Genomic DNA, 26,703 nt, shown 5'->3' on the forward strand with positions numbered 1-26,703 from the left:
AGCTGGGGTTGTAATTCGTTAGCCTGTTACTACCTAGAAGATCGGAGATCCACGCGACAATTGACGCCATGCTTGCGCGTATATCCGAAATTGGCCACATTGCTCAAACCGACTGATATTTTTTCGGTCCTTCTTACGAAATGTGATATTAGTTTTGACAGTAATACTGACGCATACATTTTGCACATATGGAGTACATTGTGGTGTATTCGTTTGACGGTATATTTTATGCTTTGATCTTTTTTTTACTCCTAATCTCAAGGAAGCCTCTAATGCAGACTCGGTCTGATATCTTGATGAGTACTGCACGCTGCCATATCATGAGCAGCCGACCTAGAGTAACTTTGCTCAAGGAAAAACGCTCTTGAAACGCTCATCACGATGCTCAACAGCGTAGAATAGGACTCGCATTACAATTACTGTTCCAGAAAGTTCTGGTAGCATAACGCGTACCAGATAAAGTTACAAAACTGTTTGCCGGTGTCGTTAAACAAAAGATAACAATACCGCGCTTCCCTTCGAATTCACCCAGTAATGATGCTTTGTCTGCCATAATTTGCAATTGAGCTTTACGTTCTGGAGAGCAAAACAACAAATATTAAGCAATACAGGATTTTCCTCAAGCACATGTACCGGCATCTAGCATATGTCATGTTTTGCTCGCAGACATGTACTGAAAGATGCGCAGCCAACACTACAGAAAAGCATCAGAATGTAGGGAAACGCAAACTGAACCTTTATCTCGACATTTGGGCTGGGCACCCCAAGGTCCATGAAATCAATCTCGTCCTGTCCAGGGGCTACCAATAGGCTGCAACACTCCGTCAATCCGTAGAAATTGCGGAAGTTGAATAGATTGGGAAACACGTCCATCGTGGCGCGGGCCAGTGTCTCAGTCACCAGGCTGCCGCCCACGGAGACCTTCCGAACCTTGTCAAGCTTCACATTCATGCGCTGCATCTCGTGCACAAGGCTTCGCAGTCGAGTAGGGAAGCTGAATAGAGACGTCACCTGTGATAGAACGTAAATGAAAGACAAATCGGTTATATATTGGGCTTGATGTAAGTGCAGCATACTTTAGGCGCTGTATTCGCTATAGGCACCCTGATATATATATATATATATATATATATATATATATATATATATATATATATATATATATATATATATACGTAGTACGGTCGTCAGGGAAGTGTTGCGGCCCCTAACTGCTGTGCGTCACTGCCATTACCGGGGACGAGGCGATTCGGGAACTTGTGTGGAGTGTAGTCCGCGAGGATCCATAACTACAGCGCAAACGACAGGACAGAGATGAAGAAGGGACGCCTGTCGTTTGCGCTGTAGTTATGGATCATCGTAAACACCAACTCGCCCAACAAATGCTTTTGTCCGCGAGGAAGTGCGCAACCTCCGCTTAGATGCTCCACCTGCAACTGTTGCAGCTGTAGCCGATGTCGTCCTTGACGAAATTCGGCGAGCCGTCCATTTAACACTGGCCCCACAGCCGGAGCCGTACGTCATGAGCTACAGCGAAGCCCTACGGACAGCACAGCAGCAGCTGTACATCATGAGCTACAGTGAAGTCCTACGGAGACCTGGGCCAGTGTCGCATGCATTCCGCCCTGCTACCGAACCAAGGAAGGGGTACCTTCCCCCCGTCGATCGGCATGAACTGCGCTCTGTTCGAAAAGCGGACGTGTGGCTCCCACCCAACAACCGGCCACTTTGTTACCACTGCGGGGAGCCAGGTCAGGTCCTTTAAAACTCCCCATAGAGGAGGATGGGCATAAGAGGATTTCCTCCGGGCGCATCTCGATCGCGGTATGGTGAAAGACCACGGGGCATTAAGCAGTATCTGGCCGATCACCTACTGCTCCTGACTCTGCCACGACGTCTGTCTTGGTCGCCGCCTCCAAGACGGGGTGCTTCGACCAGTCGCGCATCATCCTCTGGCATATTCAGAGGCACATCTCCCCGCCGGGAAAACTAAAGATGGCGTCCTCCAGGGGTGGGACCGCCGCTGCCGCAGCGAGTGAACAGCCTCCATCCGACGATTTGATGTGATGACCCGAACGCCGAAGACCTCACCCGCTGACCTCAAAGACGATCTCATCGGCGACCCCACCAACGCCCACATCGACGACCTCATCGATGACCTCAATGACGACCTCAACGGTGACGTCACCGAAGACCTCATCGACGATTTGTAAAAAAATGGTTTTCGACGCCGAAATTCTAGTTTCCGCCCACAGCCATGGTATGACCGCACTCGTGGATACCGGAGGCGACTTTTCTGTTAAGAGCAGAAAGCTAGCCACGGCCCTCCGAAAGGTTCTAACACCTCGGTCTGGGCCGCAGATTCGCACTGCTGGTTGCCATGTGGTAGCGCCGACTGGCGTCTCCACCGGTCGCGTACAGATCCATGGTGCCACTTTTATTGGCTCCTCTGCCGTGCTACGGGAGTGCTCCAAAAAACTGATTCTCGGCGTGGACTTTGCTAAACATTATGGGGCGGCCATCAACCTGCAGGAGCAGTTGGTATCATTTTCGACGCAGCGAGCCGTTGATACTCATCCCGAGCCGCGCAGAGCAGCACTATATGTCTCTGATGACCACATAACTACACCTCAGAGAGCAAGTAAGGTTGTGACGGTACAGTGTTGTTAGGCCGCGCTTAATCAACTCGTGCATATTTTTTTTGTTCTCTTAGCTTGCCGTCACTGTGGGCCTCAGGTGTACGCTCCCCCATGCCCGCGTGCCCTCCCCCCCCACTACCCCCGCAAGCAGTAGCAAAGACGCAGGAGGCACTGGCTACTTGACAGCACCGCTTTGACGGCCGAAGACACCTGGCTTTGTTGAGCGTGCCAATAAAGCGTGCGAGGCGCGCACAATGAGCGCGTGATGCCACTTGGTCTTACGCAGCATTCCCACGGCGGCAGACCCCGATACTGCGCGTTTGCGGATATATGCGAACCACCGCGCATTCCGGGATGGGCCCCCTTTTTTTCGCATGCTCGATGGCACCGAAGCATCACGGGTCTCCGTGGTCTCACGTTCCTGCGGCGAGCCAGTGGATTAGTGGTCCCGCCAATTAGCTAAAAAAAAACGCTTTCTGCTTCGAGAGGCGACGAGCGGGTGCGGCAGGGAAGGGGAAAACATTAAGAAATAAGGGCGAGAACTCTACCCCGGGGAGAGTGTTTTCAGAATGTTTTCCGTATGTGTTTCTTTTTCTTTTTAGCCAAGCTCCGGGCTCGAAGTTGGGTCCAACCTTCAGGGGCTGTGGCTACCTCCATTGGTTATCGAAGGTTAGGGCGGGCCTCGAAATATTAACGCCCTAACTACTTTGTTTGAAAAACCTTTAAAATTGCATGTAACATCATTGGAGAGCAGCCTTGTCTAGTTCAGCTAGAGACTCCGTGCAATGGCACGTAATTCTACAGACCTAGACTCTAACCTCGGGTCGATGAGTAAGGTCTTTTCGAGTTTCTCTGTGCGAGATGTTTTCTTTTAAGTTGCAGTTTGACCCTCTGTGTGACTCAACTTTTAACGCGGTTTGCCCTTCTACATCCTGTATGTATATTTTCTCTTTGTCTCCATCATCTGGCATCAATATTCGTCTGCTCCTTCAACACCGTCGAATTCACATTTGGAGAGGTCCTGTGTCCCTCCGAAGAAACGCTAAGAACCATCTTTGAATTTGCTGGCGCAGTCACGGCTGAATTCGGCACCCTTCCAAAAGTAAGCAAGAAGACCTCGGGCGGCAGCAGCAACCAAGGTACGGCTGTGCGAGCCACCTTCGAGGACGACCAGCAGGGGCGTGACATCCGGGCTCTGGACTACAACCTGCACCGACGCTGGTGCCGGGTGAGTGGGATTTCTCGCGTCTGGTCGAGGTTGGCTTGGCCTGTGTTAGGGATTTGGGGGTGTAGGCGTTTAATATATCGAGATGCATGCGGCAGCGAGATCTAGTTTTCAGCATGCTGTTACAGATACACTCGAAATTGAAATGCAGCGGCTCGAATTAGAATTCGAGCGGAAGAAACGAGATCTTGCGGGAGGAAGAGAGAATAATGAACGAAATCAGGCGGCAGCTGGAGGGCGGCAGGCAGGCTTCCGCTGCACCCGACTCAAAGGCACAGCGCAGGTCAGACCTAGGCCCCGTTTCCTTGCGCTCTACCGCAGGCGGAAACTTATCTCGCTCCCAGACGGAGGCTCAGAACGAGCGTCGGCAAAGCATTAGCAGCTCATCCCAGAGAAGAGCATCCGCTCGCGGCGCAAGGCCGCAGGCGCATTCGGAGAGCTTAGTGGCAAGGGGTGCAGCACAGATAGAGGCCGTGACAGCACTCGAGACACTGCATGGAGGCGGCGGGCAGTCCGACGTTGCATCCGTAACTAAGGAGCAGCGGCGGCCAGACCTAGGCCCCAGGGCATATCCCACTAGAGCGGTAGAGAGCGACCCCTCCCGGCATTCAACGAATGCACAAAGACTGGACGAGTGGAGTACGGCCAGCTCTTTGCAGTGATCGACGGAGACTGACAGCGTAGTTCCCCAGGCTCAGCTCGAGCAGCCAGCGTCACCAGAGGACGAGCTCAACTGCGCAATCAGCGCAGTGGCGCAAATTTCAAATCGCGAGGAACCGAAAGAGGTTTCGGAACTATTTCCAGCGATGCCGACCCACCAGTTGCCGCCGTCCTTTACAAAACAGTCGTCGCTGACCTAACCGCGGTGAGCGCAGAAGATCAGATGCCCGGAGCGAAAACAGGCTCTTTAGAGCCTGGCAGTGAAGGGCAGCCGTCGGAGGTTGGCGGCAACGACGCAGACTCCGCTGTCGGCGGTTATGTCCCTGCACAGCGAGCTGATAAGACAGGGGGAACGTGCGACGCGTCATTATTTGAGATCCGCGCGAGAACCCCAGGAGACCAGCTGTGGGAGAAAAGGAGTAATAGAGAAGGCGCAGACGATGCTCTTTTAAATGGCTCCTACTCGAACAACCCGGTGCAGGATGACGGCCTAGCAGGGCTAGAGCCCAGTAAAGGGGAGTTATTTGCGGCGAATTCCCTGATCAGTTACGATAGCAGGCCCGCAAGGGGCAGCTTTAGCAAACCGCTGCCGCCAGGGGGAAGGTTCGAGGGCAAACTAGTCTTACCACCTGCGTCCCCATCAGAGCAGAACCAGATCAGACAAGAACGCGGCCGCGGGATACCACATGCACCAGAGCACCAAACTGTGCTGCAGCGCGAAAAGCGCGGTCAGTTCGCAAAGTCGGCGGGCCGCCTCTTTGCACGGGAAAGCCAGAACTTAACCCCTGTCGGGTACTATGACAAACTTTACCAGGCAGCATCGCCTCGCTAGCTGCCGCGTATGCCGCGCACGCCGTATCGCATCACCGGAAGCCTCGCGATCCGTATTTGGGAGAGATCGCGAGGCATAGCCAGGCCAGCCTCGGCCGGCGTGAACGTTCCCGTTCACCCAATGGCGGACGTACACGGAACTGTTCTGCGCCGCCAAAAATTGGTGTAGAGACACTTGCGCGACAGTGGACTTTGGCGTGCTTCGTGTGCGTGGGTGTCTGCGTGTAACTGTGCTGTGCGATTGTTAACGGACTTGTGCGCCGCTACCAAATTGTGTTTTTTTTTGTCTGTGTGTTGCGTGTCAGTTATTCTGATGTGACATTTTCGCGCCATGTCCGCATTTGTATGCTGTCATGTTCCAGTGTTGTTTATTCCTTTTTTTCCTAGTGTCTGTAGCTATAACCCCTGCACCAGCTGATTTGTGCGCCGCTGTGGCAAGAAGTTGTTGTCGCATGAGAAGCTAACCTTGCAGGCTTCGGTTATTGCGGCTTTTATTTGGTTTTGCGCAAATTAGCGGACTCCAAGCTCATTTACCATCTTAGGAGGGACATATAAGGCCGCGCTTGATCAACGCTTCAATATTTTTTTTATTCTCTTAGCTTGCTGTCACTGCGGGCCTCAGGTCTACGCTCCCCACTGCCCGCGTGCCCTCCCCCTCCTCCCCTTACCCCCACAAGCAGTGGCAAAGACGCAGGAGGCTCTGGCTGCTTGACAGCACCGTTGTGACGGCCGAAGACACCTGGCTTTGTTGAGCGCGCCAAGAAAGCATGCGAGGCGCGCACAATGAGCGCGTGGTGCCACTTTGTTTTAGGCAGCATTCCTACTGCGGCAGACCTCGATACTGCGCGTTTGCGGAAATATGCGAACCACCTCGCATTCCGCGATGAGCCCCCTTTTTTTTTCGCATGCTCGATGGCACCGATGCGTCGCGGATCTCCGCGGTCTTACATTCCTGCGGTGAGCCAGTGGATTAGTGGTCCCACCAATTAGCTAAAAGAACGCTTCATCCTTCGAGAGGCGACGCGCGGGTGCGGCAGGGAAGGGGAAAGCATCAAGCAATAAGGGCGAGAACTCTCCCCCGGGGAGAGGGTTTTCAGAATGTTTTCCGTATGTGTTTCTTTTTCTTTTTAGCCAAGCTCCGGGCTCGAAGTTGGGTCCAACCTTCAGGGGCTGTGGCTACCTCTATTGGTTACCGAAGCTTAGGGCGGGCCTCGAAATATGGCCGCCCTAACTCCTTTGTTTGAAAAACCTTTGAAATTGCATGTAAAATCATTGGAGAGCAGTCTTTTGTAGTTGAGCTAGAGGCTCCGTGCAGGGGCACGTAATTCTACAGACCTAGACTCTAACCTCTGGTCGATGAGTAAGGTCTTGTTGAGTTTCTCTGTGTGAGATCTTTTCTTTTAAGTTACAGTTTGACTGTCTGTGTGACTCAACTTGTAACGCAGTTTGCCCTTTTACATCCTGTAAATATATTTTCTCTTTGTCTCCATCATCTGGCATTATACTTGTCTGCTCCTTCAAAACCGTCGAATTCACGTTTGGAAAGGTCCTGTGGCCCTCCGAAGAAGCGCAAAGAACCATCTTGAATTTACTAGTGTGATACCAGCTTCGATACTAGGGGAATTGCCGAAGCGAACATATACTGTGTCGGCAAGTTTGCGTTGATCGCGCCCTTGTCGTCCTTGTTCACTGGCTTACCGAGCTCTTAGTGTCCAACTTTAGTTGTCAACCCCAACATTTGACGAAAAAAACAGTGACTGTCCTTTTTGAAGAACATGGTGAGTATGCCGGCCAATGTGCCTTATCCACAACTAATCCTGGAACAAAGCAAAAGGCACGGCAAGAGCCATTAAGACCGACGTGAACCCGGACCTTCTGACCAATCAGAAACGCCACGTGGACAGTCTTATTGAGTCTTTCCGCGACTGCTCTGCGTCAACTTCCAAGGTTCGCCTAGTAACTAAGCACCGTATTATCGCTGATAGTGACTAAAGACCGCTTCGTCAGCTTCCTTATCAGGTTTCGTCCAAACAACGTGATGCCATCCTCCGACAAGTCGCCGAAATGCTCCACAACGAATTCATACCAACATCACCGAGCCCCTGGGCCTCACTTGTCGCTCTCGTCGAAAAGAAAGACTGCAGCGTACGGTTCTGCGTAGATTACAGACGTCTCAACAACGTTACCAAAAAGGATGCCTACGCGCTGCCGCGCATTGATGACTCCTTAGACCGCCTCCACCACGCCACCTACTTTTCTTCACTAGACTCGCGTAGCCGTTATTGGCAAATCGAGGTCGACGAACGTGACCGAAAAAAGACAGCCTCGTTACACCTGACGGATTGTACAAATTTGAGGTGCTTCCTTCCGGCTTGTGTCCAGCCCCTGCAACGTTTCAACGCTTTGATGGACACCGTGCTCTCTGTCCCGAAGTGGCAGTTCTGCCTCGTGTACCTCGACGACGTCGTGATTTTCTCTGACACGTTCGAGGAGCATCTAAAGCGTTCGCGCGCTCTTTTCGAGGCAATTTGTTCCACGGGCCGGTCTCTCAAGCTTGAAAAGTGCCACTTCGCAATTAGGGAGCTCACATTTCTGAACACATCGCGAGCGCTCATGGCGTTAGCCCCGAACAGGAGAAGACGGCCGCCGTTTCTGCATTTCCTCAGCCAACAGATAAACGAAGCTTGCGGCGTTTTCTGGGGCTTTCCGCTTATTATTGGAGGTTCGTTCAAAACTTCTCCAAGCTCGCAGTGCCGCTGATTCGCCTGACAAAAGACTCAGAACCTTTCTTCTGGAGCCAGGTTCAGGAAAGAGTTTTTCACAGAACTTAAGGCCCGCCTCAAATCTACGCCTATCCTTGGCCGCTTCGACGAGGAAGCCGACACGGAACAGCACACAGATGCCAGTAATTTTGGCCTCGGTGCGGTGATTGTGCAGTGGCAAGAGGGCGTGGAACGCGTGATCCCATACGCAAGTCGCACTTAGTTCCGTTCCGAAGTGAATTATTCCACCACATATAAGGAGTGTCTCGCTGTTGTGTTGGAAATCACGAAATTCCGTCCGTACTTCTACCGCCGCCGGTTTCGATTCGTCAGCGATCATCGTTCCTTGTTTTGGCTTGCGAACCTCAAAGGTCCATCGGGGCGGTTTGCATGGCGGAGCCTTCGGTTGCTAGAGTTCGGCGTCACCGTCGTGTATAAGTCGGGCCGTAAAAATAGCAATGCTGACTGTCTCTTCCGAGCTCCTCTTCCGTGCTCATCGGATGAGTCCGACGACGATTCTGATTTCCTCGGTGCTGTGACCACATCCGACTTTGCCCACCACCAGAGGGCCGACCGCGATCCGCTGCCTCTAATCCAGTACCTCGAAGGAACCACTCCGTCTCCGCCCCGACTCTTCCCGCGCGGGCGTTCTTACTTTTGATTAAAAGATGGAGTCTTCTACAAGAGAAACTACGGCCCGAACGAAACTGCGTATCACCTTGTTGTCCCAACCGCGCTTCGTCAGGAAGTTCTCGATGCATGCCACAACGGCTTTTCTGCTGGCTACCTAGATTTTTCCAGAACATTGGGACGCCTCCGCCACAGGTACTACTGGCCTCGGCTTGCTCCGGTTGTCCAACGCTACGTTACAACCTGTCGTGAGTGTCAACGACGGAAGATACCGCCGACAAAACCGGCCTGCCTTCTGAAGCGAATTGATCCACCGCAAATTCCATTCCAGCCAGTCGGCATGGACTCACTGAGTCAATTTCCAGTGTCCTCCATGGGTAACGGGTATATTGCTGTTGCCACCTCAGCCGCTACTGTGAAACCAAGGCTCTTCCCTGTGGCTCCGCGGCTGAAATTTCACAGTTCTTTGTTCATTACATTGTGCTTCACCACGGCGCTCCCGCGGTTGCATTAACTGACCGAGGAACCGCGTGTAAGTCGGCTTTAACACACGAGGTCCTTGTCTCAGTGGCACTAGTCATAGAAAAACGACTGCTTACCATCTTCAAACAAATGGGTGGACTGAGAGGTTGAGCAAGACCATTGCAGATATGATGTCTATGTATGTCGACGCTGACCATCGTAACTAGGATGACATACTCCCTTACATCACGTTTGCGTATAGCACCGCCCTCCAAGAAACGATGCGCATCACTGTTCCTTTGGTGTATGGCCGTGGCGCCGACAATGCTGGACGCCATGCCGCTCCCGGAATGCCCCCACATCTGTCACGGGCGCTGAAAATTTGTTCGTGACGCAGAAGCCGCTCGCCACCTTGCTAGACGACGGATTCGAGACCAGCAGAAAACTGACGCCTGGCGTTATGACCTCCGTCACAGGGACATGATTTACACAGCCGGTGAGTACGTCTCGGTCTGGAGCCCAATACGTTTTCGCTTGCGCTCTGAAGAGCTTCTGTGCCGCTACTTCGACGCCTACGTGGTGCTACGTCAACTCAGCGAGGTGAACTATGAAGTGTCCCTGGATGGCGTTGCCCTCTCTTCTCGATTGGCCAAATTTGAAGCCGTCCACGTGTCGCGCATGAAACCGTATTATGCCCGTTAGCCAATGCCGGAGTTCACAATCAGTGCCGACGCCACACGCGCCTTACGCACTTTCGATGCCTCCATACTGTTTTCCCCCTTGCCGGTGGCATCGAGGCGATGCCTCTTGAAAGGAGGGGGCAATGTCACACTGCTCACATTGTGCGAGCGCCGCCATGCGGCCGAGCGGCATGACTTGACTCGTGAGGGAGCGAGAGCGAGGAAGACGCTGCTTCTGCTCCGGTGCGCGCTGCTGGTTTACTTGGCCGTATATATATATATATATATATATATATATATATATATATATATATATATATATATATATATATATACGCGTAGTCTGATCTGGGCTATGGGCCGTCGGCAGCTTTCTTCCGTGGAGCTCTCACCTGCACTAAAGCCATTTCATCCGCTACATTTTGTGGAGGTGCGGGGTACACACGTCTTGGATTCGCCAGTACCCCGTCGTAGCCGCCGTGTAGCAGGTTTGCCACCTTTCAAACCTCACGAGCTCCTCCCAATGCCTACCACACAAAAGACACAGACTCTGGTACAGCGACCTGACCAAGAGACGGCCATGCTCCATCATCGAGAGCCGCGTACATTCCACGGCGAGACCGAAGAGGACGTTGAAAAATGGCTTCGACATTATGAAAGTTGCAGCAAGTACAACCGTTGGGACTCTTCCGCCCCCCTGTACAATGTCGTTTTCTTCTGGCTGGCACAACTCTGACTTGGTTTGACAACCACGGGGAAATTCTTACGATCTGGAGCCGATTCGCTGAAGAAATCAGCAAGTCCTTCGGAGATATTCTAGCGAAGAAAGAATGTGCTTAGAAGCACCTTTGCCAAAGAGCCCAGCTGCCCGGGGAAACATGCACGCGATATATGGAGGAAGTTCTGAAAATTTGTCGCATTTTCAACCGGCAGAAGCTAGAAGATGACAAGGTAGAGCACCTTCTCAAGGAGATTGCTGAGAACGTGTATCACTTCCTTATTTTACGTCACACGCTTGTTACGGTTACAGATGTCACAAAGTGGTGCCGTACATTTGAGGTGCTTGAAGTACGCCGGATAGTGCCCAAATTCGGCCGCCTTTCCAATGTGACAACCGTCGTCAGCATCGACATCCCAGAGCCAGAAGACATCTCTTCTATAGACAGGAGGATCGTACGCGAGGAGTTGGATGCTCAGCGTCAACGTACAAGTTTTTATCTCCCCTACCAAAAGACATCGATGTCCGGGCCATCATGGGAACAGCGCACGCCATGGACTGCACCAAATAACAACGGAACATGTTACAACCCCTCTTTTTTGACCCCCTGCACAATCGGCACCATGCTTCAGGAATGACGCCCAGTGGGAGCAGCCGCCCGACACCTTCTATCAGCCTCCTCCCCACCGACGTGCACGCAATGACTCCCCTGTCTCCGATCACAGTAACACTCCGCCGCCGCAGCGACAAGGCCCTCCACCATCCCCACGTCGCCGCTTCGTTTCTCCACCGCTGGGAAACTAGGTCGTGCGATTGATGGAGGTAGGGTCGCCGGACGATCACTTTCGCGAATACCTCTGCCTATTATCATGTTAAAGAACAAAGTGTTAGTGTGTGTTGACAGTGTTGAAATGCATACTTTGGTCGATACTGTTGCCGGTCAGTTATGAGCCTTTCATTTAAGAACTGCCTTGGACACACAAAGTTATGTTTGTGTGGGAGAGAGCCGGTATTGTTTGTGGAGTTGGCGGTGAAACTTTAGTTCCGGTTGGCCTGTGCTCAGCTTCAGTTGTGCTTGGTGACAAGTGCTACAGAACAGAATTCGTTGTGTTGAGATGCCCCACACTTGACGTTATCTTGGGAGTTGACTTTTTGCGTGAGTGTGGTGCAACACTTCACTTTAGTGCCGGTGAAATTTCTTTGAAGTCAAACATTATCCCCGCATTAGAGGATAACCTGTCCCGTTATCATGAAGGAGTTCTCTCCCTGACGGAAGATGTGCTGCTGCCTGCGATGACGGCAACATTTAAGCCCGTGAAATCATCTGACATTTTGTGGGTAAACACTCAATAGTCGTCAAGCCATATGTTTCGAACGGGGCGGAAAAAACTGTTTTGGTGCCATGTGCCATCGTGGAGGCAGTGGGTGGTCATGCACACCTCTGGACTGTGAATGTGTCAGAAGAGTCTGTTCGTCTTCCTTCTGGACTAGCACTCGCGAGATATCAGAACCATGTGGCCCCCACGATTCAAAACTATTTCTCATTGCAGTGGAGCCGAACAAGGAACGTCTGAATATTGGGCTGCGCTTGTGCGCATGGTCAACAAATTGCTGCCAGCTAGTGAACACCGTACTCTGAAAGACATTTTGACAGATCATATCAAAGTATTCGACTTTGCCTCTAACGGATCTGGTAGCTATTTCCCAACCTCTCGACTACAGCATGGAATTGACACTGGAAACGTACCCCCTATTCGCCAGAAACCTTACAGAGCATCTCCGACCGCAAGTTAATTCAAGAACAGGTCAACGACATATGCTACAGAAAGGAGTCATCCGAGATTCTTCAGGTCCGTGGGCCACACCTGTAATTCTAGTCCGGAAAAAAGACAATTCTTGGCGTCTCTGCGTTGACTACCGTCGTTTAAATGCGCTAACCAAGAAAGACGTGAACCCGCTGCCCCGCATTGACGAAGCAGTCGATTGTATTTCGCGGGCACCTGCTGATAGGGGAAATAAGCCGATACCTATTAGATGGAAAGTAGAAACAGTTTAACTGGACGTTTCGCGGACTATTCTACAATTTTCTCTTTGTACTTTCCCGTCTTTCTTCGTTGCTTGCGAATTTAGTTAATTAATCTCGGCTAATTAAGGAGTTAAGCACAATACAGAAATAGATTGAGTTGCTCCACACAATAGCCAGATACATTTGGTAGCGTGGTCTTAGAATGCAGCGGCATTTTTTAAACCTTGGCTAAATTTAGCTGGGACATCCTGTATGCCTATATATCACGTAAAGAAAAAGATCGCACCTGGCACCGCAGCATGGACAGGTGCGCAGAGGCTGCACGAGAATCGCTTTGCTGAGAGTCAACAGAGTTTACAATCAGGCCTGGAAGGCCTGACATATCTTAGAAGGTCATGCAGGTGCAGAAAAGCGAAAAAAGCAGTTATCGTCGGCTGCAGCCGGCAATACCAATCATTCTTGAATTTTCGTCGTCGTTTTGGCTCTTGTAGCGTGTTATGCAATTACAGGTGTAGTGGTATGGAGGAGAATGGTGTTTTGTATGCATACAGATTATATTTTCGCACAAGATGTAAGAAGTGCGGTTTCTTTCGGAAGACCAGAAAACTGAGTGCGCAAAAGTGTCCGCTCTCACCTGGTATTTAGTGCAAACATCGATGAACTGGTTGAACGTCAGGGCAGGAGACACGATGACACACGTCGAACCAATGCAGGCACCCAGCATGGTGAACAGAAACCCGGACATGTGTGTGATTGGGTTCCACGCGAGAAACACGTCCGTCTCGTCAGAAGCCGTGACGCTCCTGCACCGAACACACTTTGCAATGTGACGGCATTTCTCCGTCAGTTTTCTCATTGGTCATTTGAAATAGTGAATGAACGAACAAATAAATCATAAAGAGAAAGATGATCGCCAGCTGTAGTCACATCGCCGGTGTACAGCGAGAGGTGAGAGATCCCTGTCCATGCCAATAAATATCACTTTTTTTGCAGGCAGCTCCAGAATTAGACTGGACCTGCACAGCTGGACCTTCGCTACCTGCCCTGGTGCAGTCCGACAGTGCGACCGTGCCATTTTCAGCAGCAGCAATGCCCCTGACGACTGTATGCGCTGCGGCGAAGGCGCGAGCGCCATTACCGATGCGACGACATTATGAAGCTCACGAATGTCACCTTCAATTTAATTGGTGTTGCCAACCTCAGGTAACGTAAATATAAACACCACTGGTCCGCTTTGAAAATCAGCTTTACCGACATCTTCGTTCGTCTTATTATATCACCCAAACTTATCACCCAAACTGGAAAATATGCATGCGCAGTTTGGGACCCTTATCACATTATCCTTTCCGACAACCTCGAATCAGTTCAAAACCACGGCGTTTCTTTTATTTACAATGACTATTCATATTACATCACTGTCACATAGCTCAAACATACTGCAGATCTTCCGAACCTTGAAACCAGGAGCGAACTTATCAGTCTTAGTCTCTATAATAAGTTTTATCATTTCCCAATTGATTGCTCCACATCGCCACGCTTCCCGTACAAGCCACTCAAAATCTGTATACCCTGCGCGTGCGAGCACTTCGTCGCATCTTCCTTCTTTCTTCGTACAAACAGCGAAGCACTGGCACGATTGTTCTTAAGAAGAGTTGCGGACACGAAAAGACAGACTCAGTAAGAAAAGAGAAAGACGGAAAGATCACAATTCCGTCTTTCTTTGCGGTCTTTCCGTCTTTCTGTTTTCTTCCTGTGTCTGTCTTTTAGTGTGCACAACTCGTCTTAAGAACAACCGTGAACCAACTAGCCCAACAAGAAGTTCTTCTAGACTGGAATGATCCGCCCGAAGAGGCCATGCACCACCCAAATGTTGCCACTTTCAGGAGTGCCATTGAACACATCATGATTCACTGAAGATGCCCAACCCTCATGTAAAACCCCTACCTACGTACATTAGAGGAATAAAAAATAAATAAATAAATAAAAATAAACAATTAAAGACGCAAGCATGGCCTTGAGCAGTGTCTAGGTGTAGAGCAGCATCTTGGTGTAGCTTTGTAGAAGGTGTCAAGCCTTGTTCATGAAGGAGATCGATAAAATAATGTGGTCAAAGGCATCGAGCACGACCTTTTTCACATAGTACTTGGCACCGCATGTTTGCAGGAGGTATTTCGAGGCCTGAATTGGGAAGAGTTGGGAATAAGAATAAATGGAGAATACCTAAATAATCTGAGATTTGCTGATGACATTGCCTTGCTGAGTCACTCAGGAGGTGAACTGCAAATCATGATCAACGAGTTAGACAGGCAGAGCAGATCGATGGGTCTAAAAATTAACATGCAGAAAACCAAGGTAATATTCAACAGCCTAGCAAGGGAACAACAGTTCACAATTGGCAGCGAGAGCCTAGAAATGGTGCCGGAATACGTCTACTTAGGGCAGGTAGTGACAGCTGATCCGGATCATGAGAGGGAGATAACTAGAAGGATAAGAATGGGGTGGAACGCATATGGCAAATTCTCGCAGATCATGAGTGGCAGTTTACCAATTTTCCTCAAGAGGAAAGTGTACAACAGCATAATCTTACCGGTACTCACCTACGGGGCAGAAACGTGGAGGCTAACGAAAAGAGTTCAGCTTAAGTTAAGGACAACGCAGCGAGCCATGGAAAGAAAAATGATAGGTGTAACGTTAAGAGATCGGAAGCGGGCAGAGTGGGTGAGGGAACAAACACGGGTTAATGACATCCTAGTCGAAATCAAGAGAAAGAAATGGGCTTGGGCAGGGCATGTAATGCGAAGGCAAGATAACCGCTGGTCTTTAAGGGTAACGGAGTGGGTTCCAAGAGAAAGTAAGCGTAGCAGGGGGCGGCAGAAGGTTAGATGGGCGGATGAGATTAAGAAGTTTGCAGGCAAAGGGTGGATGCAGCTGGCAAAGGATAGGGTTAATTGGAGAGACATGGGAGAGGCCTTTGCCCTGCAGTGGGTGTAGTAGGGCTGATGATGATGATGATGATGATGACTTGGCACCAGGGGCCCTACCTCCGTCAACGACATTTTCAATCTTTGCCAGAGCTACGTCGCACTTGCGCCGACAGCGACTCGCTCAGCCTCTGCGCCGGCCCGAAAGGTTATGAGCCTAGCTGTGACAAGCGAGCAGAGCTCCCGTACAAGTTGCTTCTTTCTAAGTCGCTCGACAGCTTCCTCTCGTTCCTTGTGTTCGAAATCCGCTATCTGAGCTGAATCTGCACTCCAAAATGTGATTCGAGAACAAACGCCCGGTACCCTGCAGTCTGTTTTCGTCCAGCCTCCTGTTTCTGCGCCACTTACCTGCACCAAAGCCGCACGATAGCCCTGAAAAATAACGTTTGTTTCGTTTCTACCTCTCACGCGGCGGTCTATTTGCTCCTGCGCGACCACTTCCCCAACGTTTGCACGCATATCCAACACTGGACAACCTCTCTATCTGCTACGCCTGCCACAAAAACTGTCACACTATGCGCCACTGCCGCCACCGCGTCCTGCCCCCTGCTGGTGATGCCGACCCTCGAGCTCAAGCCTACGCTCCTCCCTTTCCCCCCACCTGACCACCAGAGACGCTGGACTTCCCCAATCGCCAGCCGTCTGTTCGCCAGTTTCTCATACCCGCGTCTCCGCTCGGCTCGGGGCAACGTCGGCTCGGGGAGAGGGCTCGCCTAACTCCGTCGAATGTAATTCAGGTTTCGGTTTAGCACACCAATAGTTTCGCCCTTGTTGGTACTAGTGCTCCTGTGTCAGTGTTGAGCAAAGAACTGTGCTGCCCCATGCGAAATGTGACGACGACACTGTATGTGTTTTCGCGTTGCCGCTATTCGCAACTTATTCAGCCATTGGCCGCATATAAGGCCAGAAGTTTCACTACATAGGTCGCTCCGTACGCTATTGAATTCAGCGACTTTTCATTGTGCCCTCGCGACGTCTTTTAGGCTGGGCCGTATCGACTGAACGCGCGCAAAACTTAGTGTGGCTGACGGCATCTTCACTCCGCCGTGTACTTATGTGCTCAACTTTGTTCCTGCGACTCTGACAGCCTTGTCGTCGTCACCTCGTGCGACCCTTTCCCTTCTCGCCACATCTACCTCTGTTATTCGCCTTGCTTACCCTCACAGTTACCTGCAGCGCAATAATTTTCACAAAACTCTCGATTGTGTATTAAAGTCCGTAACATATCTTGCTAGCTCGTTTAATTCTTATTTCAAAACTTCAGCAGGCAGTCCCCACGATTCACGTAGATTACATTATCCCGGAGATAGGAATTGTGATAGCGCATTCATAAGTCCAACAAATTCTGATGAAATTCGAAACATGATTCGAATGTCCCAGAATAGAAGATTCCCAGATTCCGATTATGTACAATCGGACCCGTTAAATACGCTCTTCGTAACATAGCTCCTTTCCTTGAGCACATCTGTATATATAATATGTGCTTTGCCGAAGAGATATCTCCTGAAGCAATGCAACTAGTGAAACTGAGTGTCCTCTTTAAAGTTGGCGATAACTAGAACATGTCGAACTATCTGCCATTACATATACGTTTTTTTTCAAAAACAAAGAAACATAAATGACAGAATGAATACTTTTTTCTGAAAAACATAACATACTGAGAAATTCTCAATATGGATTCCTTCAAGTTCGCTAGGCAGAGTTGGCATTTTTAACCAAGAAAGAACTAATTCTGAAGCATATAACATATATATATATATATATATATATATATATATATATATATATATATATATATATATATATATATATATATATATATGTTATATGCTTCAGAATATATATATATATATATATATATATATATATATATATATATATATATATATATATATATATATATATTGTCACGTAGTGGTGACGGCAGTCGAAGCAGCGATGAAGACGGACGAAAGGGGTCTTCTAAAAGAACTGTTTATTGGGCTGACTTGCACCCAAAATGGACTGAATCACTCGGCGGCGGCGAAGCGACAAGCGTGCTCGGCGGTCGTCGAACAGAATGCCCGCCGCTGTCGGCCGTGCTCAATTTAAAGCTGATAGCGAACATTCGAGATAAAGGGCGCAAAGTTACTAGAACATTCCGGAACAACGTAGAATCAGCTTTGCCTGGCTGCGATCAATCGAGATAAATCTAGTCGCGTCTTGCGTCGCAAACAAAGTGATAAGGTGGTGTCGCGGCAGATTTGAAAAACGAATAAACACTGCAAATATTCGCGGCATTACTCCCCTCTCAAAGAAGCATCGACACGATGCATTAAAACAAATAATGCGACTAGTAAGGAAAAAAAAACGGATCTTGCGAAAATAGAGCATGGAAATGCAGCGGCCTTTAGCGCGCATAATACGGCTTCAGACGGACTACATGGACAACTTCTGGTCGTACGCGGCGTCGCTGGGATGCAGTCATTGCGTCAGGGATGACTTCATAATCCAGTTCACCCAGCCGACGAAGAACCTTGTACGGGCCGAAATAGCGGCGCAAAAGCTTTTCACTCAATCCACGGCGGCGAATGGGCGTCCACACCCAGACTTGGTCTCCTGGCTTGTATTCCGCGTTGCGTCTTCGTAGGTTGTAGCGTCTGGCGTCGGACCGCTGCTGATCTTTGATCCGTAATCGGGCAAGCCTTCGAGCTTCTTCTGCGCGTTGAAGGTAGGCGGCAACGTCGACGTTCTCTTCTTCTGTAACGTTGGGCAGCATGGCGTCTAGCGTGGTCGTGGCATCCCTGCCATGGACGAGCCTAAAAGGCGTCATCTGGGTGGTCTCCTGCACTGCGGTGTTGTAGGCGAAGACGACGTAAGGCAGAATTGACATCCCAGGTTTTATGTTCGGCATCGACATACATAGCGAGCATATCGGCGATGGTTTTGTTCAGGCGCTCGGTCAGTCCGTTGGTCTGCGGATGGTATGCAGTTGTCCTCCGGTGGCTGGTTTGGCTGTAGCGCAGGATGGCTTGCGTGAGTTCCGCCGTAAATGCTGTTCCTCTGTCCGTGATGAGCACATCGGGGGCGCCGTGTCGAAGAAGAATGCACTCCACGAAAAATTTGGCCACTTCTGCTGCTGTTCCGTTCGGTAGGGCTTTCGCCTCGGCGTAGCGGGTCAGGTAGTCGGTCGCTATGATGATCCACTTATTTCCAGATGTTGACGTTGGAAAAGGGCCAAGCAAGTCCATGCCAATCTGCTGAAAGGGTCTTGAGGGAGGTTCAATGGGGTTCAGAAATCCTGCTGGTCGTGTGGGAGGAGTCTTTCGTCGCTGACAATCTCGGCATGTTTTCACATAGTGTGCGACATCGGCAGACAGTCGGGGCCAGTAATACTTGTCTTGAATGCGGCGGAGGGTGCGAGTAAACCCGAGATGTCCAGCTGTCGGCTCGTCGTGTGAAGCCTGTAGAACTTCTTCGCGGAGACAAGTAGGTACAACAAGGAGGTAGGCTGTTTTGTTCGCTGTAAAGTTCTTCTTCACAAGGACCTCATTCTGCACACAGAAAGAAGACAGTCCTCGCTTGAATGAAGCGGGGGGTGAAGAAACCTTGCCTTCCAGGTACTCGATGAGGCCTTTTAGGTTGGGCTCCGAGCGTTGCTGCTGAGCAAAAGAGCTTGCGCTGATGGGTCCCAGGAAGTGTCCGCATCGTCGTACAGCGGCGGTGCATCTACAGGGGCTCGTGAGAGGCAATCGGCGTCAGTGTGCTTGCGTCCGGACTTGTAAACGACGGTGACGTCAAACTCCTGGAGACGCAGACTCCATCGAGCGAGTCGGCCAGAGGGATCCTTCAAATTGGCAAGCCAGCAGAGCGCGTGGTGGTCGCTGACCACCTTGAACGGCCGTCCGTAGAGGTAGGGGCGGAATTTCGACGTAGCCCAGATGATGGCAAGGCACTCCTTCTCAGTGGTCGAATAGTTAGCCTCGGCCTTGGAAAGGGAACGGCTAGCGTATGCGATGACCTTCTCCAGTCCGTCACTTTTTTGAACGAGAACGGCGCCTAGTCCCACGCTGCTTGCGTCGGTATGAACTTCAGTATCGGCGTTTTCATCAAAATGCGCAAGGATCGGTGGGGACTGTAAACGACGCTGAAGTTCCTTGAAGGCTTCTGCTTGCGGCGCTTCCCATTTAAACGGCACGTCTGCCTTCGTCAGTTGGGTCAGGGGCTCGGCGATGCGCGAAAAGTTTTTCACAAATCGTCGGTAATATGCGCATAGTCCGAGAAATCTGCGCACTGCTTTCTTATCGGCCGGCGGTTGAAACTGTTCAATAGCGGCTGTTTTCTGCGGGTCTGGGCGTACTCCTTCCTTGCTAACGATGTGGCCTAGAAACGGCAGCTCTTCGTAGGCAATGTGGCATTTCTCTGCTTTCAAGGTTAGGCCAGACGACTTGATTGCGTCTAGTACTGTTCGAAGTCTTTTGAGGTGCTCTTCAATGTTCGAGGCGAAGACAACGACGTCATCTAAATATACCAGACAAATCTGCCACTTCAGGCCTGCCAGCACTGTATCCATTACTCGCTGAAACGTCGCTGGTGCGGAACAGAGACCAAATGGCATCACCTTGAACTCAAACAGCCCATCCGGAGTTATGAATGCTGTCTTCTCGCGATCTCTTTCGTCGACCTCAATTTGCCAGTAGCCGCTCTTGAGGTCCATCGATGAGAAATATTTGGCGTTGCAGAGGCGGTCCAGTGTGTCGTCGATGCGGGGGAGGGGGTAGACGTCCTTCTTTGTTATGTTGTTCAAGCGGCGGTAATCCACGCAGAATCGAAGTGCGCCGTCTTTCTTTCTCACTAGAACAACCGGTGCCGCCCATGGGCTGTTTGAAGGTTGGATGACGTCGTCGCGAAGCATTTCTTCGACATGGTCCCGGATGGCTTGTCGTTCTCGCGGAGACACACGGTAGGGGCTTTGACGGAGAGGTCGGACGTGTTGATCCGTTATAATGCGATGCTTGGCAATTGGCGTCTGTCGCACCTTCGGCGATGTCGAAAAGCACTCACTGTAGTTTTGAAGCAGATTGCGGATCTGGTCTTGTCTGTTCCGGTGCAGGGATGGGTTGATGTCGAAAGTGGGCGAGTTCTCTTGGTCAGGCGGATCTTCTGCGGAGGGGTCGGAGAGGGCGAAGGAATCTCGTACGTCAGATATTTCGTCGTAGAAAGCAATCGTCGTTCCTCTGTTAATATGCCGGTATTCTTCGCTGAAGTTAGTCAGCAGTACTTCGGCCTGGCCATTGCGGAAATGTGCGATGCCTCTTGCGATGCTGATTCCTCGGTCTAGTAGCAACTGCATGTTCCCCTCGATGATGGCTTCAGTGTTTATGGCTTTCGTGGCGCCTACGGTCACGATAACGCTTGAACGGGGTGGGACGCTCACTTCTTCCTCCAGGACACTTAGGGAAACGTGATTTTCCCGAGTTTTAATCGAAGCGATTGCTTCGTCTGTCGAAAGCGTGATCAGCTTGGATCGCAGGTCAATGATCGCCTGATGCTCATTAAGGAAATCCATACCCAAGATCACTTCGCGGGAGCATTGCGGTAGCACAACAAAGGTCGCAGGATAGGTATGTCCTTTGACAGTCACTCGCGCTGTGCATCGTCCTGATGGCGTAATGAGGTGGCCCCCAGCGGTGCGAATTTGTGGGCCGTCCCAAGCCGTTGTGACTTTTCTGAGCTGCGCAGCGAATGTTCCATTCATCACCGAGTAATCGGCTCCTGTGTCGACTAGAGCGGTAACTTTCCGGCCGTCGATAGCCACTTCTAGGTCGGAGGTCCTGGCTCTTGCATGTCGCTCTCGGCGTCGGGTCACGGCTTCGTCGCGTATGCGAGTCACGGGTTGGGCGTGTGGTCGAAGCTCCTCTGGGTGGCGGCGTCGATATCAAGGTAGCTTGCGTCGTGATCGAGGTTCTCATTGTGTGCGGCGTCGGTGCAGCGAGTGTCGGTTCTTCATGCGGCGTCGCGGGTGCAGCGTCTTCATGCAGCGTGGTCGGTGGAGGATCTTCGGCGTTTAGCTCGTGAGCAACCTCACCTCCAGAGGTTGCTGCCTTTAGTTTCCCCTACGGGGGCTGGGCGACCTTCCTCGTACCGCGGCTGCGTAGCTGCGGCGTGGCGACGCAAAGCGCGAGGTTGACGGCGATGGTGAGCGCGAAAAGCGGTTCGGCGTGTACTCTTCTCGACGCAGGTACTCGTCGATTTCGTGCGGACGTTGTCCGAAGCGTGGTCGTGGGGCGTTAACGGCAAATCCTCGAAGACCGATACGTCGGTACGGGCAGTGACGAAGAATATGGCCGGCCTCACCGCAATGGAAGCACAACGGCCGGTTGTCGGAAGTCCTCCAGGCGTCGCATTTCCTGGGGCTTGAGCGTCGGTCATAGGCTGGGCGGGCGGGGGCTGGAAGGCGGCGTTGTGGAACAAGTGGCTCATCTCGAGGAGGACGTGGGGGTTGTCGTTGGGGCTGGGCAGTCCTTACTGCAGCGGCGTAGGTCATGGCCTGGGGTTCTGCGGCCGTCGGGGTGCCAAGTGCCTGTTGCACTTCTTCCCGTACCACGTCCATCAGAGTCGCTGCTTGTGGCTGCGGGGAGGATGGCAGTAATCGGCGTAGCTCTTCTCGGACGATTTCGCGGATAACTTCCCGCAAGCTGTCACTGGTGGTGGCCGGCGTGTCCGAACGGATTGCACAGGCAGAGGAAGGACGATTGTACTGCCGATCTCGAACGTCGAGGGTATTCTCAATCGTGCAGACTTCTTGCATAAACTCCTCGACTGTTTTTGGCGGCTGGCGGACGAGGCTTGCAAAGAGTTGTTCTTTTACGCCGCGCATTAAAAACTGAACTTTCTTTTCCTCGGTCATCCCGGGGTCGGCGCGGCGAAACAGGCGCTTCATCTCCTCGACGTAACCGCGGACGGGCTCATTCGGAAGCTGGATCCTGGACTCGAGGAGTCGTTCGGCTCTTTCTTTCCTCACGACACTGGTGAATACCTTCAATAGTTCTCTCTTGAATAGCTCCCATGTCGTAAGGGACGACTCGTAGTTTTCGTACCACGTGCGTGCGGAGCCATCCAATGAGAAAAAAACGTGTCCAATCTTTGCCGCGTCATCCCACTTGTTGAATGCCGCCACGCGCTCAAATTGGTCCAACCATTCTTCAGGGTCTTCGCCTAGGGATCCATTGAAAGTTGGCGGCACCCGCGGTTGCTGCAGTATGATCGGTGTCGACATCTTTGGCGAGGTTGCAGTGCTGGTAGCAGCGTCTTTTCGCTGTCTGGTGCGGTCCGGCAGTTTCCCGAACTCAGGCTCCTCTCCCTGGAGTCGTCGGCTGGCTCGCTGAGCTGCTGGTTCGTCCTCGGGTGTGAAGCGCTCAGGGCTGGGTTCACGACTTGAAGGGGGCGTCCGGAACATGGAAGTTACCCAGCACCTCCACCAGATGTCACGTAGTGGTGACGGCAGTCGAAGCAGCGATGAAGACGGACGAAAGGGGTCTTCTAAAAGAACTGTTTATTGGGCTGACTTGCACCCAAAATGGACTGAATCACTCGGCGGCGGCGAAGCGACAAGCGTGCTCGGCGGTCGTCGAACAGAATGCCCGCCGCTGTCGGCCGTGCTCAATTTAAAGCTGATAGCGAACATTCGAGATAAAGGGCGCAAAGTTACTAGAACATTCCGGAACAACGTAGAATCAGCTTTGCCTGGCTGCGATCAATCGAGATAAATCTAGTCGCGTCTTGCGTCGCAAACAAAGTGATAAGGTGGTGTCGCGGCAGATTTGAAAAACGAATAAACACTGCAAATATTCGCGGCAATATATATATTAATCTTGGGTATTTTCGTTGACTTTTCTGAACATTTTATAGCACTAATCATCAAAGATGAATAAAGAAACTTCAATTTAAAGATTTACTTAAAACGCATCAATAATGTCGCCGCCAGAGGGTTATCATCAATGCTCACACTCTAACATCATGGAAATTAAGTCTGGGCTTCAACAAAGAAGTATACTGGTTAATATTTATAATAATGATCTCACTAGCAGTGGCGATACTGTTAAGTTCATTATTTTTTGCTGACAGTGATGGCCTGTTTTTTACATCTTCTAATGCTAATGAGCTGGTACCACGCTGCAATCATGTCCTAAGCAATTTACATTAATGGAGCACATTCAACGCTTTCGCCATTAATAGCACTAAATTTAAAGACATGCTATTTCAAGCTAAAATCCAAAATTAATGGTGACCTCTACATTGGTACTTTGAAAATTGAACTTTTTCCTGGCACAAGGAGCCTTGCAGGTATATTCGTTTAACACTTGACATGAATTATTTACGTCGAATTCCTTTCCAAAATAAAGTTGCGAAAGGTGTTAGCATACCAGCGAGATTGCGCTTTTCTTTGCACAACACATTTGGGTGCCAATATACAATTCACTATTTTTATCGCATATTAACAATTGTAACCTGGTTTGGGGTTGCCCCACCAAAACTAACGTCGCTAAGCTGTTTCTATTGCAAAAGAAGGCTGTTCGTACAATTGCTAAAGCGGCGCGCCTAGTTCACACAGAATCACTTTTTAGCAGCCTTCGCATAACTACCATGAACTCCATTTACAGTGATTTACCTTTTAAACGATACCTAGGAAGGAAAAAATAGGGCAGCGATTTGATTCAAGAGATATCTAACCTCACAAGAAATGCCAACGTTTACCACACAAGGCATAATGAAGCATGGTATATACCGAAAACACGAACTACGGGAGGCAGTAACTAAGCTACAGACTACAATTATTACTCAACTGAGTGGACAATGATAATCTGAGTTTTATGTTCTTATTTAGCTTTTAATATTTATACCATTATGTGGAAATCCTATGTGATGTTTCCCCTGTACTCTGGTCATTTTTTTGTCTCATTTTCGGTATCCTGTTTTATGTCTCGTGTTCCTATTTCATATGACTCTGTTAATTCAAATCAGTACATATGCTTGTAAGTGTTGCCTTTATAATGTGTCTTAATCGTTGCCAAACCGGTTTGTTAGCAGACTTGACCAAACTTAGCAGCCAGTACTTAGAGGGAGCATGCGCCTCGTCAGGCCCCACTTCTTCGGCTCGTACCCAGAAATTCTGGACAACAGCTTTCTTAGAGCGGGAAACCGTTCATGAACCCAATTTTTTCATATAATGTAAGATGTCACTACAACAATCGATATGTCTGTAGATCACCCTACCACAGTCGTGTATTTTTTTTTCTACTCACGTTTTTGATATCGTCAAAGTGTTCCCCATTGGTTTTCTACGGCAGTGTTAACTGTTCCATGCGACGATCGCTGGAAACACTTTAAAATAAAGACAGCCATATGTCACAACAGTGTACCATAACCATCAATATTTCCGTAACAGTGTCTTACAATTTTTCAATACATTTTTCCCCGAGAAACCTGGACGCGAAGTCTTTCTGTCATATCTATTGCTGTGGAACTTATCGCTTTGTGGTGAATTCCTTCGCCTTGCCCAGCCTATCGGCTCCGTGGTCATTATTAACCATTATTAAAGTGACCCCTGCGCACTTGCAGTGCCTTCACGCACTGCTTGCCGTCCTTCTACTGATTCGGCATGCGTGGATATATTTACAAAACTCATTGTCGTTACTCTCTAACCGGTGTAAAAAATTAAGCTCCTTGCACTCTTATACAGTTTCCCCCCTTATTTGAGTTTAACCACCAGCCTTTGGACCGAACATCGGCTGTCACCCATCGGATCGACACGTCGCCACCATGTCGTTCGGGGGCAGAATTTCAGGTCATTGACGAACAGGTGAACGACATGCTGCAGGACGGCGTTATTAAACAATCGTGATTACAATACTGCAGGACATCGGACCTAAGCACATTGCATAACTGCGTTCCAGCGCACCTAACGGCACACGCCCGCTCTCTCGTCCTTTCCAGACTGCTCTGTACCTTCACTTCTGTCTTGCGCGTACCGTGCATAGATAAGGTGGCAGTTTGGGCTTGTTGGTAGTGCATGGCGTATAAAATAGCGCTACAGCAGACAAGGACATGAAAGAACACACACGAGCGCTCGTGTGTTTTCTTTCATGTCCTTGTCAGCTGTTGCGCTATTCTCTACGTCGTGTATAGATAGGAACCAGCATCAGGTGACGCTTTGATAGCTGGCGCATTGAGACACCCTACGGTAAGATTTCGTGCCAGCCACGGTGATCGCCGAAGACCGCGTGCTGTCGATGCAATTTCGCAGGATTAGCTACGTACACAATTTTTTGTGTGTGTTATTTTGCTTACCAATTTTTTCCTTTGCTTGGAAAGATCTATGACCTAAAAACAGCCCACTTCCAACTGCGACTAGGGAAACTGCTAGCTGCATTGACGTGTGGCATGTCGCTTTTTCACATCGTATCCGCTCGGCCTAATGATGTTTATGCCAAAGCACCAGCAAACCGTGAGCGCCGTCAAGTCAACGCCAACTTCGCGTACAGAAGTGACGAACCTGCTATCAAGAAAGAATTCTGGTGTTTATTTCACTCGCAAAATAAGTCATTGATTCTCTTCGTGTCTTAGTTCTCTTTCGTCAGTCGCCTTTTCGACAAGAGCACTTTACTATCTTGATAATCGCAGTGTTCCTATCATCTTTAAGCAGCGCGGAACACAGGACGCAGTGGAAGAAACTACAGGCGACGAGAGACGACTACGTCCTGTGTTTCGCGCTGCTTACCGATGAATCCATTCCGACTTCCACAGTTTTCTGTTCTCGCTAACCCCGTTCCTATCACTTAGTCTACCGGCAAAGAAAATTGAGGCCCACCCCCCTGGAGAGCCCAAGATCAAGTAGAAGCTGAAAAATGCATGATTACATGCCCTATTCCCCTTTTGCAAAAATCGCTCCGACCCATGAAAGGCGGCATGCGGTCTTCTTCGGTGAGCCACAGTGGCTAGTGCAGACATCACCGTTGGGTGCCTTTTTGCGCGAGAGGATCCTATCTATGCACGGCATGAATAAGATACATGTTGTGGCACCGAACAAGCGAGGACGAAGAAGGAAGAC

The 26,703-nt window shown here is 50.3% G+C and overlaps 1 protein-coding gene across 2 annotated transcripts in view; it reads right to left on the reverse strand.

The window, feature by feature from the left end:
• LOC144097582 (putative 4-coumarate--CoA ligase 2) overlaps positions 1–26,703 on the reverse strand; it is a 365,926-nt gene that overhangs the window by 72,247 nt on the left and 266,976 nt on the right. For both annotated transcript variants that reach the window (XM_077630250.1, XM_077630251.1), the window contains 2 exons: positions 13,268–13,436; positions 736–1,011 (listed from right to left, as the gene is read on the reverse strand). In XM_077630250.1, coding sequence (XP_077486376.1) covers positions 736–1,011; positions 13,268–13,436 — 445 coding nt within the window. The remainder of the gene's footprint in view (positions 1–735; positions 1,012–13,267; positions 13,437–26,703) is intronic.

This window comes from Amblyomma americanum, chromosome 7, assembly GCF_052857255.1.
Source record: "Amblyomma americanum isolate KBUSLIRL-KWMA chromosome 7, ASM5285725v1, whole genome shotgun sequence".
Lineage (NCBI taxonomy): Eukaryota > Metazoa > Arthropoda > Arachnida > Ixodida > Ixodidae > Amblyomma > Amblyomma americanum.